Source organism: Anser anser, assembly GCF_964211835.1.
Source record: "Anser anser genome assembly, chromosome: 4".
Taxonomy (NCBI): Eukaryota; Metazoa; Chordata; class Aves; order Anseriformes; family Anatidae; genus Anser; species Anser anser.
The window spans coordinates 2974706-2988535 of record NC_139724.1 but is presented as its reverse complement, the minus strand read 5'-3'; the positions used below and the strand labels follow the sequence as shown (position 1 = coordinate 2988535).

Below are 13830 nucleotides of genomic sequence, written 5' to 3'. Positions count from 1 at the left end.
ACACTGTTCTTAACTGCCTGTCGTTGGCTCTGAAGACAGGTTCTCAGTGGGCAGAAACGCAGGTCTCTACACGAGCTGAAGCGTGGGCAGAGTTTGCACCATCAGAGCTCTGTTTCTTCACAGAAGTTTGGGACACTGACACTTTTTTGCTTTTCTGCAGCGTGGAGAAACGGCGCTGCACATGGCAGCACGTGCTGGGCAGGTGGAAGTAGTTCGTTGTCTCCTGAGAAACGGGGCGCTGGTTGATGCCCGAGCCAGGGTAGGTGTTCTGCTTACAACTTTTTTTGCTTTCTCTTACTCAAAAACATAGCAGAAGCAGGGGAGCAAAGGAAGAGCAATTTCGTTTTTATTTGAGCTGTGGGTTCAACACTAAGCACACCTGAAACAGTTCCAAAACCAGTAATGTACAGAATGTGTGCGGTGGGTTGACACAGGCTGGTATCTCAGTCACTTGCTCTCTCCCCCTGCTAGGGAATGGGGGGTACAATCAGAAGGTCAAAAGTCAGAAAAACTTCTGGCTTGACAGGTTAATAAGTGAAGGAGAAGGAAAAAACAAAAACAAAAAACTGGAACAAAACAAGCCCTCCCCCTACAAGTGATGGATGGAAAGGCAATCACTCACCACCTCCCACAAGGAGACTGCTGCCCAGCCAGTCTCCAAGCAACAGCTCCTTCGGAAAAACTTACCACCCAGCTTTATTGCTGAGCATGACGTTACATGGTATGGATTACTCTGGTCAATTCAGGTCAGCTCTCCTGGCTCTGTCACCTCCCAGCAGAGAAGGCCTTGACACTGTGTAAGCACTTTTCAGCATTACCTAAAACACCAGAGTACTATTAACACTGTTTTGGTCACAAATCTAACACACGGCACTTTATCTGCTGCTGTGAAGAAAATTAACTCCAGTTCTAGCCAAGCCCTGTACAATATACCTGTCTGAGAGCAACAATAGCTGTTCCATCGAACCAAGAAGATGCACAGCAGTGTCCTAAATCCAAGCATCAGAGGTTCTGGTAGCAGTTAATGCCAGATTCTGAAGCCAAGGGACCATTTGAAGAGCAGGGTAGTTGGAGTACGACAAATAAGAACACAAAGGAAAGCAAGTGATGGAAGCTGTGTGTCGTATTATCGAGAAAAGGAGAAAAATGTTTTTCTTCATAGTTCCTCTCTTTCTATTCTGATAAGACATTGCTGAAGCTCATCCCCAGAATTAACCGGCAAGCCCTCCTTTACTGCCTTCTTTGTATTATCAATTCTTAAGATTTTTGCAAGACCAATGCATAGAGACATCCATTGGGATCAAACACAATATTGTGTTCAGGATAGTTCTACCTGCACTAATTATCTACTCAATTTGAGTTGTAGGAAGAACAGACTCCACTGCACATTGCCTCTCGCTTGGGTAAAACGGAGATTGTCCAGCTTCTGCTACAGCACATGGCCCACCCTGATGCTGCAACGACTAATGGGTACACTCCGCTGCACATCTCTGCCAGAGAGGGACAAGTCGATGTTGCATCGGTTCTCCTAGAGGCAGGGGCCTCACACTCCATGTCCACCAAAGTAAGACAAAACGCTTTGTGTCTGTATTCTAGTAGCACAGGCAGTGCATTCCTGTGCAGGTCTGTTTCATGAAGAATGTAGAGAAATTAAGCTAGTTTGGGTCTTTTTTTGTTCTTATTTAATCCACAGTAATCCAGTAGACTGAAGTAACATCAGAAATTAATCAAATTTTGACATATTTTGCTGTCATCTGAAGTTGTGAGTTTGGTTCCCACAGGAGCTAAATGCAGGTCATGAAAAATACATTGCCACAACAGATTTAAATGTACCTGAAGTCCTTGTTTATCTCTGTCCCATTGTGTTACAAGTAGGGATTTTTTCCAAAAATTTTCAGAGTATAAAATGCAGATTTGGGAGGAGGAAGCAATTTTTTTTTTTTTCTAACAAACAGGCCTGCTTGCTTTTCAAAAACTTGTTTATTTAAATAGTAAAATAATTCTGGTCTGTACTAGCTGAAAGGAATGTTCCTAAATGCATGTTTAGACAATTCAGCATCTACCCAGTCTCATCTAATTCTGAATCTATTTTCAGTATTTCTGTAAATGAGATAGCATATGACACAATAGGCCATTTTTCTAGACCAATGAAAGCAATAATCTGTGGAATATTACTGTTTTCTTAGACAAAAATGGTTACCAACACATTCCTAACATTGATGAACACGTAAGAAAATAGATACTGTGAATAGAATTATGTGCCAAGATAACTTTTCCAAATTTATCGCATGTGAATAAATGATTCTTACCATTGTTTTAGGACTGAAGAAGTACCCCTGATATTACAGTTGTAGTTTAAAACATATTTTTGAATCACGGGGTGTCTTCCAGGGTTTGCAATCTAAACTAGCAATCGAAAATTATGATCCATGGATTACTGGGAATGCTTGCTGTTCTCCTTCTATCCGTCTGTTAAATCACATTAAAACGGCTAAAAATACATTTAATACTTTCCCAGTTTTCCATACGGCTTTATGACAGTTGCTTTAGTACTGCAGAAACATTTTATAATTACGAGGGAAAGATGAAGCCCTCTAGATAATCTTTGTACAAACCCATGATTCATGAGCTGGAAATGTTTTTGATTCCCTGACGTAAAGTTTTGTTGTGGTGGGATTAATGGAACAAGTTGATGGTGATAATAATCATTATACATCACTTATGTGTCAGGCAAATAGGTCAATGTAGTTCCCTGGAATTACAGTCAGGGCAGTGGTGCAGTCTGCCACCTACTGTCTTGCATTCATGAGTTTTCCTTATCAACATGATATTTAAAATTAAATGAGTAGGCAAACAGCATGTTAGCTTGACGCAGACCTTATGTTTGTGCTTTACTGACAAGCATTCTAGAACAAATAGAAAAGGAGTCTTTCCAAAAGGCAAGATTTTTGTCTTGCCACATGTTTCCAAAAGCGCTACCATTGAGTCAGGCATGACTTTTCTTAGCTGAAGTTCAGAGGCTGCAGCAGAGGTTGGTGACTGTATAGATTAAAAAAAAAAAAAAAAAAAAACACAAATGGAAATCATTTTTCTACAAACTCTCTAAAGAAGTACAAAGTTTGGAGCTTGTCTCGCTGAATTTAGTTGGTGTTTCATTGTTACTGGCAACAATTGGCACAGGAAGTATTTCTAAAGCTGTCATCATGAAACTGGAAAATGCAGCTGGTTTGGAATAGAAATTTGTACAAATGCCTTCATTGCCCACATAGTGTATGTTGCTAGTAGAATCTGTATCAGATAAAATGTCTGACACACTGTTGCCATGTACTTTGGACAGAATACTGAAATTTTTTGTATTTCATGCTTCTAAACTGCTCTTAAGAGATGATGCTATTTCTAGATATGGTGACTGATTCTAGCAGCTAGAATATAGGTTGAAGAACGACTTGTTTAATGACGTGGTTCTTGAAAGGGAGATGTCAACATGATTTTTAACACAAACGCTTTCTTTTGTCTCCTGAAATTTTTCAGAAGGGATTCACACCCTTACATGTGGCGGCCAAATATGGAAGCCTGGAAGTGGCAAAACTCCTTCTGCAGCGTCGCGCCTCTCCCGATTCAGCTGGCAAGGTACTCACCAGAGAAAGAAAACAATAATCAGCAGTGGTTTGGATTCTTACTTAGGGTCTAACTGTGTGAAATATGCATGCGGAGGAAGCCTGCAGCCGCTTTCAGATGGTCGTGTTAGCTTTATTAAGATCACATTCTCCTGAGGCTGATGATTATGGGCATTAGCTTTGGAGGCAGTGCTGCTGCCCGTTGGGTTTAGGTTCCTCACAGGAGGGTACGCTGTGCACGGCTGTGAGATCAAACGTGTTTCTGTGGCTCAAGAAACACCGATTCCACTAGGCTGTCTAAACTGTAAAAATCCTAATTAAAAAAAAAAACAACACGGGGGCAAGGCCAGTTTTCCCTGTGCTGCGGGAACAGATTCTCTGAGGGCTGCCCGTGTTCACCCTCAGCTGCTTTTCCCCCCGTATCGAACAGTCTAGCCCGCCGCCTGTGGTTTCTGGTCACCATCGCTAACGTTAACCCCCCCCGCTGCCCCATGCCCCGCTAACGCTCGCTAACCGCCCTTACAGAACGGCCTCACGCCCCTCCACGTGGCGGCCCATTACGACAACCAGAAGGTGGCTCTGCTGCTGCTGGAGAAGGGCGCCTCACCCCACGCGACCGCCAAGGTGAGCTCCGGCCGCCCAAACAGCCACCCCGGTGGCCACCCCAACGGCTGTGGGCCTGCTGTCCTCAGCCCAGCCTCCATCCTCCCTTCCCTCCTTCCCGCCGCTTTTCCCCGTCCTCTGTGGAAAGCTGGAAGCGGTGCCGGGTGTCATCGGGCATGAGGGAAATTGCAGTTCGAGGTAAATTTAAAAAAAAAAAAAAAAAAGCCTCTAAGGGGTGGAGGGCTCGGTGCTGGACAGTTTGCCCCAGGGATCCTTGGAGGTGGTCAAAATGTGATTAGGCTGGTCCTGAAGCAACCTGGGAGGCTGGCCCTGCTTCCAACTAGATGGCTGACACCCTGCCCAAATTGTTCTTCTTCGAGACCTTCCCTGAAAAAGAAGAAATAGATATGCGTATGCATATACATGCCTCTCTGCCCATTTTTATATTTGCGAGCTTTAGTCATAGTTGGAACTCACTTTAGGATTGTGTAATATTAGAAACCATGTGTATATTCTGACCACACATAAGCAGAATTCATTCTGGGATTAGAAATAGTGTTATGATATCACTGTGCTAGGCACAGGCTAACAAAAGGGGAGAATAACAAGAGAATTGGTACCGGTTTCAGCATGTTCTACTCTGTATGAGACTGCTTTTTACATGCTGCTAAAAAATAGAGCCAGTCTTTGAAGTGATGATAGGAGAACTGTTGTTTACGCTGGGAAAGCTTCAGTTGCAGTAGGATAGCTTGGGAAAGCTCCCTTTTAAGAAGACACAGACCAACTGAGAGAACACCTCCAACAGAGACTGTTTGCTGTGAGCCAGAATTTTCCCACTTGGTGCTCTGTAAAGCAATTAAGGGTGGGAAGTTGCCTTGTTGCCAAAAAATACCATCAGCACCTTTCTGCTTTGCTTGAATGGTTAGTTTGATCAGAGAAACATTCATCCCTATTCCTGTTTCCAACCAGAGTCACGACTGACACGTATCAAAATTCCATATGCAAACACACCTCTACCCACACAATCCCAAACCACACGTGACGTAATGAAGAGTGTGCACCCATCATTCATCCCAGGGAATGTCACCCATCAGTCAGAAGCGAATATTTACAGTATAGGTTATTAAAAATACAGGTGTGAAACTCAGGATAATTTGAAGGTATCAGGTCCTGTCTGCCTAGCGAGTGCCTGCTTTGTTCTAGTTTGTATGGAGAAAATAACAGACAGCCACAGCAGCAGAACAGCAGGGCCGTGTGGGACATGTCTGGCACTGAAAATATAATGGATTCCCATCTCTAGTGATTTGGGGTAACAGAAAATAACGTAGTTCAAAGGTGTCTGACTTCCTAGGCTTACGTGGCTGTTAACTTTATTCTCATTTTGTTTCCTGACATCTGTTAGAATGGATACACCCCTCTGCACATTGCTGCCAAGAAAAATCAGATGCAGATAGCTACCACTCTACTCAACTACGGGGCTGAGACCAACATTTTGACCAAACAGGGAGTGACCCCACTTCATTTGGCCTCCCAAGAAGGTCACACTGACATGGTGACCTTGCTTTTGGAGAAGGGATCCAATATCCATGTGGCAACAAAGGTAACTCACAACTGGAGATGAAGTACTATGGTGGGAGTATCCACTAAGATACAACGCGCAGCATGAGAACGATGTAATGTTGTTAGAAATTGTTTGCCTCACTTCCTTATATGTGTATTTGTGAGCCTGCAGAAGTGATGACGGGTGGGTGAACAGTAGAAGCGTGGAGAGGAAACCAAGGCATGGCAGATAGATTGACCAGTTAACTTATATCATGTAATTAATAGCTGTACCGGGTAGCCCACAGGAGGAGCTGCAGCTGTGTGCCATGATCGGAGGAAAATGGTGCAACACCTGACTCTGGTAGAGAGCTTACAGCAGAAACCGTTTTCCGAAGCATTCAGGAAGGCAGGACTGCAGCATTTTTGTTGTGTTGCAACCTTGCCATCGCTGAGCTGTTTCACATATGCTGCTAGAGTTTTACATTAGATGCAAAAGATGAGGAATGTAAAATTCAGGGGGTTGTGGGCCCATGGGCTGATTTAATAACGTATAACAGAAACCTGAGAGCTACAGTCCAAAAGAATTTAGTGCTCATGCCAGCAAAGGCTCTTTTCCTCATATATTTTACCCTTCAGCCTTCCTTCTGAGTGGAAGAAATTGGCAGCCTCTGGCAAATAACAAAACAACAGTATCAGTGGAGTAGTGAGTAGAAAAAATGCTCTGGAGGACCTTTCCAGTCTTTTGGATTTTCTATGGTTGTACATGATGAGCCCTATATAGAAAACTAGCTGGCTCCTCAAAAACCTATTACTGTAGGTCTTCATAGGTCACCAGATTTATCCATGCACATGTATGTAAATCTTACGCACCTAAGGTCAGAAGCCTGCAGCTTTTGTTTGTACAATTCAGTATGGAAGGCTCAAGTCTCTCATTATCTGGAATTAGTGTAATATGCTATATAACCAATAAAAACAAGGCAGTTTTCATTTCTCTTTCAAAATTTGTTCTCTTCCTTGTTCATGGGCGAGCACTGTTTGCGTGATCACAGAGAGCTTTTAGTCAAGGTTGCATCCTTGGTGTCTTTGAATGGGATCTATTTTTGGAGTTCCTTTCTTCATTCTGACTTGTGCCTGCAGTTGTCAAGGTTCCCTTTCCCGTCTGAGGAGTGGGAAGCCCAGTGAGTGTGCTTCCTGCCCTAATTTATTAATGGGCTTCTACATTAATAACAGCTTCTCCAGTGACATTATTGTATAAAATATGAATGTGATCACTGATGCCTGAAACATTTACGCTGTGGTTCTGGTGATGTAATTGCTGCGGAGCTTTGTCAGCCGGAACAGAAGAAACATCAGCTCTACTTTGTTTAAAAAAAACACCCATATTTCTAAGCTATAGCTAGGGTCTAGTTTCTTAATTTTTTTAAAGATGCAAAAGTGAGAAAGGCTCGATTTCTCATGTAAAGAAGATTTTATTTTTATATCTATTTATTTATTTATTTTATATATTCTATCTCCAGACCGGACTGACATCCTTACACCTTGCAGCTCAAGAGGATAAAGTGAATGTTGCCGAAATACTCACAAAACATGGTGCAAACCAAGATGCTCAGACAAAGGTAAATCATGGAGTGACTACTGTCTCCAGTGTGCCAAGGGATGCTATCGTTGTAAAGGAATGTTCCACTGAGCTTGCAGTTTTATTTCCTTGTTCTCTTGTTGTAGCTCGGTTACACACCTTTAATCGTCGCATGTCACTATGGAAACATCAAAATGGTGAATTTTCTTCTCAAGCAGGGAGCAAATGTCAATGCTAAAACAAAGGTAAAGAATTTTTCATTGCTTTCTTTTGCTCTTTATTATGAACTTGTCAACCAAACGCTGCTGATACATACCACTAGGTGCCTTTCTCACTATGAAACTACAGTTATTGGATGGTAGGCATCCATATCTGTTGATTTGTATTGGAATGTGATTTGTATTGGAATGCATTCTGTCTGCTACATCTCCTTGTTCAGTGTTCACAAAAGAAAAGTCAAGTAACTCTTTGGGTGTGTGTAAGGGGATTATTTTTTTTAGTGCTGGTGTTTTTTTGTTTTATTTTCATATGCAACTAACAAGTGCAGGCTTGTTTCTGATCGCATTCACACATGGTTTACACCAGTGTAATACCTGTGTCTTGCTAAACTGATAAATAATAATTCAAAGACTTTGAGGGTGATGCCAGGTTCTCTCCAGTCTGTTGGTAGAAGAGTGGGAAGAATTACTGCCAATCAAAGCATGGGTGGCATGACTTTGGGAGAGGAAGCAGCAGCAGTGGGAGAATGCAGCTTACTGGTGACATTTTGTTTTGAAAGAGAACTGGGTCCCCTGTTATTGAACAGTTCTACTGAAGTGGACCAAATTGCCAGACTGAATGTAATCCACTAATTTCAGTAATTTCTTTAAATATAGACTGGTGTGCCTAACAAACAAATGTGATGGCTTGTGTAGCCAGATGTGCATATCTCCAGAGTATATGAAAAAAACCCAGACTTTCTGGTGACTGCAAAATATTCAAGCTGAGGTATTTAGAAGCTAACTAAAGGGGCATACATACTTGTATCTTTAGTATTAGGTCGCACTCAATGTGTACGGGGGCACTGGAACAAGTTCTGACGCTAGTTCTCCCAGGTATTTCACTTGTTTAGAATAATTTCATTAGTCAGCGAGTTTATATGACAGTAAGGGGCAGTGCTTCTCCAAAATCTCGTGTCAAGGGACCAATAAGAATATGGGCAGTCTGTCAACCAGTACTGTGCACTTGGTTTAAAGAGCAAATCAATCCTGGCTGGATTCAGGGTAGGCATGTTGAAGAATAAGTAAGCTCTCATGCCTGCAGGATGTTTTATGCCATCTCCAGTGAAAAATAGTATTACTGAACTCTGTTTTTAAAGGACTGCGCTGATATTTAAGTTAAGATAGTAACTATACTTTGCACTACAACCTACAGTAAAATCCTCCTTTGATTTCTTAGTAGTCCATGCATGCATTACTGTACATGTAAGAACTGTAACAGTTCTAAAGTATCACTGTTTAATTAGTTGTACATAGCATTACTTGCATCTGTTGAGTTGCGAAAGAGATGATCCTCAGAGTGTGTTCAGGGCCTGCCCTCAGGCTTTACCTAAGTGTACAGTGACATCAACTTGGTATTTTCTCCCAGTTTATTTTCTGCTTGCTTTCAAACCAATTGCAAATAATTTTGTAAATGAACTGCCTGACTGGACTTACATAATACCATCTCAGATCAACTAGCCAAAGTACACTTTGGCTGTGTTCCTGTATTGTGTAACAACAGAATTGAATCACTGGAGCAGATAACAAACATGCTTAACTGTATATGTTTAATACAGACGTTGTGTACATGTTTTTCAGTGTAATTATGGCTTGGCCAGGCCTTTTTGAAGTGAAAGTAAAGCTAAAATGATTGACATTTTTAACAGGTATATGTTGTTAGTCTTTTTAAAAGCAAATGGCATGAAATCACTGCTGTTAAAAAATTACATATTCCTAAATTGTATCAAATATTTTAAAGGCAAATCTTAAGGCTTCTATAGAAAGCAAAGAGGTGAGGGAAAGAGAAAAGTTCTCTGCTTCAGCTATGATTCTGTGTCTTTAGCATACCACTTTAATTTGCTGTTCCTCACTGTTCCTATCCAGAAATTGGCTTTTATTGTGTGATGTAAGATGATAGATGAGTAAAAATATTTTCTTTAAGTTTTCATTAATCTGGGGAAAGACTGTTGTTATTACTATAGATTTATCATCTTTGGGTCAATTGATGGCCTAATTTCTTTTTGAAATGTCTCAAAAGGAGCAGAATTAAGCAAACTAAAGTGTCTAATCTAATTGCTGCTGGTTGTTATTGTTGTTCTTTGTTTGCTTTTATGGTGACCACTGTGGACAACAGAATGGGTACACCCCTCTCCACCAAGCTGCACAGCAAGGCCACACTCACATCATCAATGTTCTTCTCCAACACGGGGCCAAGCCCAACGCCATCACCACTGTAAGTCTGTGAAGTGTCTGTGGAATATGTTTCCCTAGATAGTTCTTTCCTTTCCTTTCTTAAGGCTTAATAGCAAGTCTTTGTTTTGGTGAGAGTATTCCTCATACAGCTGGTTGTTAGATGTGTAAATGTAACTTCCTCTCCTTTTCCTTATACTCTTAAGGTAGTTCAGATATAACACAGCGTGCACTAAGCTGTATATGACATGAAGAAACTGATTTCTGAGCTGCAGTGTCAGACAAGCCACACCTAGTTGTGCTGAGCTTGTTCGGTTGCCCTCTCCATCAATCCTTCTGTCTGTAAATTGGTATCTTGAGAAAGATTTTTCCATAAAAAATAAGGGGAAATCTGAACCTGCGTTTCTTGGAAGATTTGCATCCGGATTTCTGTCCCTCTATCCACTGGTTCTCTGTTTTAGGTTCTTACTAAGTTCATGGATGTTAGTACCTCTTCAAAGGCCATGAGTAACCTCTTGCACAGCTCCTTTTCCATGGTCAGCTGGGAATGCAACTGTTCTATTTCATGTTGATGTTGTTGTTAGTCACCTCTACTTGGGCAATCTTTAAAACGCAGCCAGAAAGTCCAAAACCTGTGGTCTTTCCCAAAGTTGCTCCGGCTACCATGTATGTGTATTGTGCATGCTTAAACTGGCACTGGGGACCTGTTTGGTCCTGGAACAATCACATCTTCTGTGAAGTTAGCTAAGATAGCAGTTTATGTGCCATGATCCAAGGCACCAGTATCCAAACCATGCATCCAAGATACCAGTATATGTGTATCATCAACAAGAAATCTTTATTCAGCTTCTGGGCCTCAAGGTTCTGCTGGACACATTCAGCCAAAGGTTTCTTTACTTGAATTCAGTCCTCAAGTTGGGTCTGTCATGCCAACTCTTACCCAAATCCAAGCAGAGTCTCAGGAATGTGTCTGCACTGCACAGTTTGCATGCTTTTTCAGATACTAGCTCGGTTCTTGTCCACATCTTGCAACCTTTAGGTTAACGTAAGAGAATTTCAACATGAGGCAGCTGACATGGGGTTATGGGAGTGGGATATGGGCAGTTAATGTGCAAGTGACAGTAACAATCACACTATTTGTGCTGTAAAGATGCTTATCTATTCATTTTGTGCTGCTAATCCACAAACCCTGCATTGCTTCAGGGCTGCTGAGCTAGGCTAATGCAGAAGAACTGAAATGATGGGTAACTAAAGCTGATACCAAAGGAAGAGAAACCCTCAGGCCGACACCCTTCGCATAGTGCAGTGGTATCACAAGAGAAACCATTACAGTGTGAAGAGCCACACAGCGGCTTTCCACGATTCCCCTAGTAGGCCAGCATGTTGTCCTTCAGTTCAGTGCAAAGTAGTGTAAAATAGTTCAGCGTGCAGCTCTTCACGGAGGATCATGGAATATGTCTCTCTGCCCCCTCCCCAAGTGGAGTGGCGCAGTGCCCACGGACTGCCACATCGCGGAGAAAGAGCCAGGTCACTCAGAGCAGGCTGCCAGTCACGTCGGTCAGTTCTGCAGGGAAGTTATGCCCTCAAAAGAGTTATGGATGATTTAGCAAGTTTCTGATACTTTTTTTTTTTTCATGAAAAGGTTCATTAATTTTGCTTCCTCTTGTGGCTGGCTTTATGCTACAATGGAAGAGCTCCTCGAAATAAATTGCCGTGGGCCCTGTTTTGAGGCAGTTGGAGTGGAATTTCAAATGCAGCGAGACAGATGGCAATCTTAATTACTGTTCATTTAAAATGAAAGGTTACAATCTATGTTCATAAAATTGAGTTAATAGTACTTATCTCCCAATCTATTTTAAAGTTCCAGGTTATAAACTGGAGATAAATATGCCTAAACAATTACTAAATTATCATTGTAATATGCATTTCCTGAATGGCACATCTGTATATCATGATCATTTAAACTGCAAATAAATGTATTTACATGGAAAATAATTCCCAACACCCAAGCCTTATATAGGCTTGTTTTTGTGTTTGTTACCATCAGCAGCTTTTGTGTACTTTTTGTACATACATTTTTGTTGTAAGGAGGAATTAAAGTGTATGTGGAGAATATAGCTGTAATCTTGTATTCCTCAAAGAGGAGTTGCACCAGATAAAGATCTTACAGTTTGAACTGGAATTGAAACTGTAAGATTTAAAAATACTTTTAAAAGAAGAATATCTTTAATATAAATCAGTTTATGCAAAATGAAGCATGAACTTCAGCAGACAAGACATACTGTGTAGTGGAATTTGACCACCGAAGGGTTAAAACATACAGCACTTTTTTTTTTATTTATTTAGAATAGCAGGCAGATGTAAGTGTGTTGTGTTACCATGGTAATCAGAGCTATAGTCTTAAAGAAGTTACAAAGACAGAGTCAGATGTAACGGTAAAAAAAACAGTGATTTTCCTAGGCTGCGCCTTGTTTTGGATGGAAATGCTGGCTCATGCAGTGTTGAGAGTGATCTCATTGGTTCACATCACAATCCTCCCTCTCATTTCTCTCTCTCTCCTCTTCTCTCTTTTTCTCTCCAGAATGGTAACACTGCCTTAGCTATTGCTAGGCGTCTGGGATATATCTCAGTGGTCGATACGCTGAAGGTTGTAACGGAGGAGATTACTACCACCACAACTGTGAGTTGCAGATGCATTAAAATGTTTCTATTCTTTATTCAGAACGTTGTCTTTCTTTTCTTCCCTCAGATTCCCCATGTACCTCTTTTTATTTTCTTGTTTAAGCCCCCCTTTTCTGTTAGAGTTTTGCAAAAGTGCTTTCAATATATTTTTTAAGCATGTAGAAGTGTGTGCAATACATCAGATTCTCCTGAGCCAGTTAACAAATTTTATGTGCATACAGAGGGAAAAACAACTACTGAGGGGCAGAGTAAAACTTTTTGTCTGGAGATAGGTCTGAGCTACAAATCCAAACTTTCCAGAAGTTTGTGAGTTGTTGTATAGATCCTGCCCTGCTTCTCTATTTGTCTTTTTACCTCTCTCCTTCAGTTTCTTCTTACATTTCCGCATTTCTTTTAACACCTGCTGGGGCTCAACCATTGCAGCGCACCACGGCAGGCTTCTTAGCATTTGGACTCTACCAGCTGTGGACCGGTGCCAAGCTTAATGATGCTCACTAGATGGCTCTGAATCGCATCAATCATTTTTTTCACTCAAGGCACTTTCAGTTCAAATGGATCCTGTTTTTCCAAAATACGGAAGAATTTTTCCTTATGTGTTCAGTCCTCTCACTCTTGGTAATCTGTATTTTTCAGGGTTTGTGAATAGTAGATGCTGTCCATCGGCAAGGTGATACTGTTGCTTTAAGCCAGGAAAAAGCATGTATTTTGACAAACTGAGAGGGGAAGGCTTTCTCTCCTTGTAATTTTACCTCCCATCTACAACTTTTTTTAGAAGTTAGGAAGGGACAACATCAAAAATAGTGCATCATTTAAGAAATCAATTTTACTATAAATTTCCATTACTGCATTTTATATTGGAACCTTGTTGTAGGATCATGCTTTTTTTTTTTTTTTTTTTTTTTTTCTTTTTAATGCAAGTAAGATTAGAAGTCTAGAAAACCTATCAGATCTAGATGTCATTTAGGAGCTCACAGATTGCTTAATAGATGCCACTACTCAGTTAGGGAGGGGGCTAGGGAAAGGCGAAGGAATGCACTCTTGTTTAAAGAAATGGGAAAATTTGATTTTGCTGCATGCTGATGGCAAGTCTCCTTGTTATTAACTGAGGAAGATGGAATAAAAGTAGCACGGCGTAGGGTTACAAATAGAGTGAGCCATAATTTATTAAAGACCTGCAAAAATCAGACTGAGTCAGGTTTGGACAAGGAATTCCAACATAATTCCAGAAGTCTTTTCATAAGGACTGTAGGTTTTTGTTGATACTTCTTTCACTTTCTGATTTGACTATCTAGCACATCACACACATACAAGCATAAGCACATACATATCTAGAGATTTAAAAAAATATAAAAGCTAGATAAAATTTTTCAAGAAACATTAG

General features: G+C 41.1%; 1 protein-coding gene across 35 annotated transcripts in view; it reads left to right on the top strand.

The window, feature by feature from the left end:
- ANK2 (ankyrin 2) overlaps nucleotides 1-13830 on the top strand; it is a 352274-nt gene that overhangs the window by 257737 nt on the left and 80707 nt on the right. For 30 of the 35 annotated variants that reach the window (XM_083833351.1, XM_083833341.1, XM_083833344.1 and 27 more), the window contains 9 exons: nucleotides 161-259; nucleotides 1367-1564; nucleotides 3532-3630; nucleotides 4143-4241; nucleotides 5623-5820; nucleotides 7280-7378; nucleotides 7485-7583; nucleotides 9712-9810; nucleotides 12349-12447. In XM_083833351.1, coding sequence (XP_083689477.1) covers nucleotides 161-259; nucleotides 1367-1564; nucleotides 3532-3630; nucleotides 4143-4241; nucleotides 5623-5820; nucleotides 7280-7378; nucleotides 7485-7583; nucleotides 9712-9810; nucleotides 12349-12447 — 1089 coding nt within the window. The remainder of the gene's footprint in view (nucleotides 1-160; nucleotides 260-1366; nucleotides 1565-3531; nucleotides 3631-4142; nucleotides 4242-5622; nucleotides 5821-7279; nucleotides 7379-7484; nucleotides 7584-9711; nucleotides 9811-12348; nucleotides 12448-13830) is intronic. The other 5 variants (XM_083833345.1, XM_083833346.1, XM_083833333.1 and 2 more) reach the window with 1 other exon arrangement.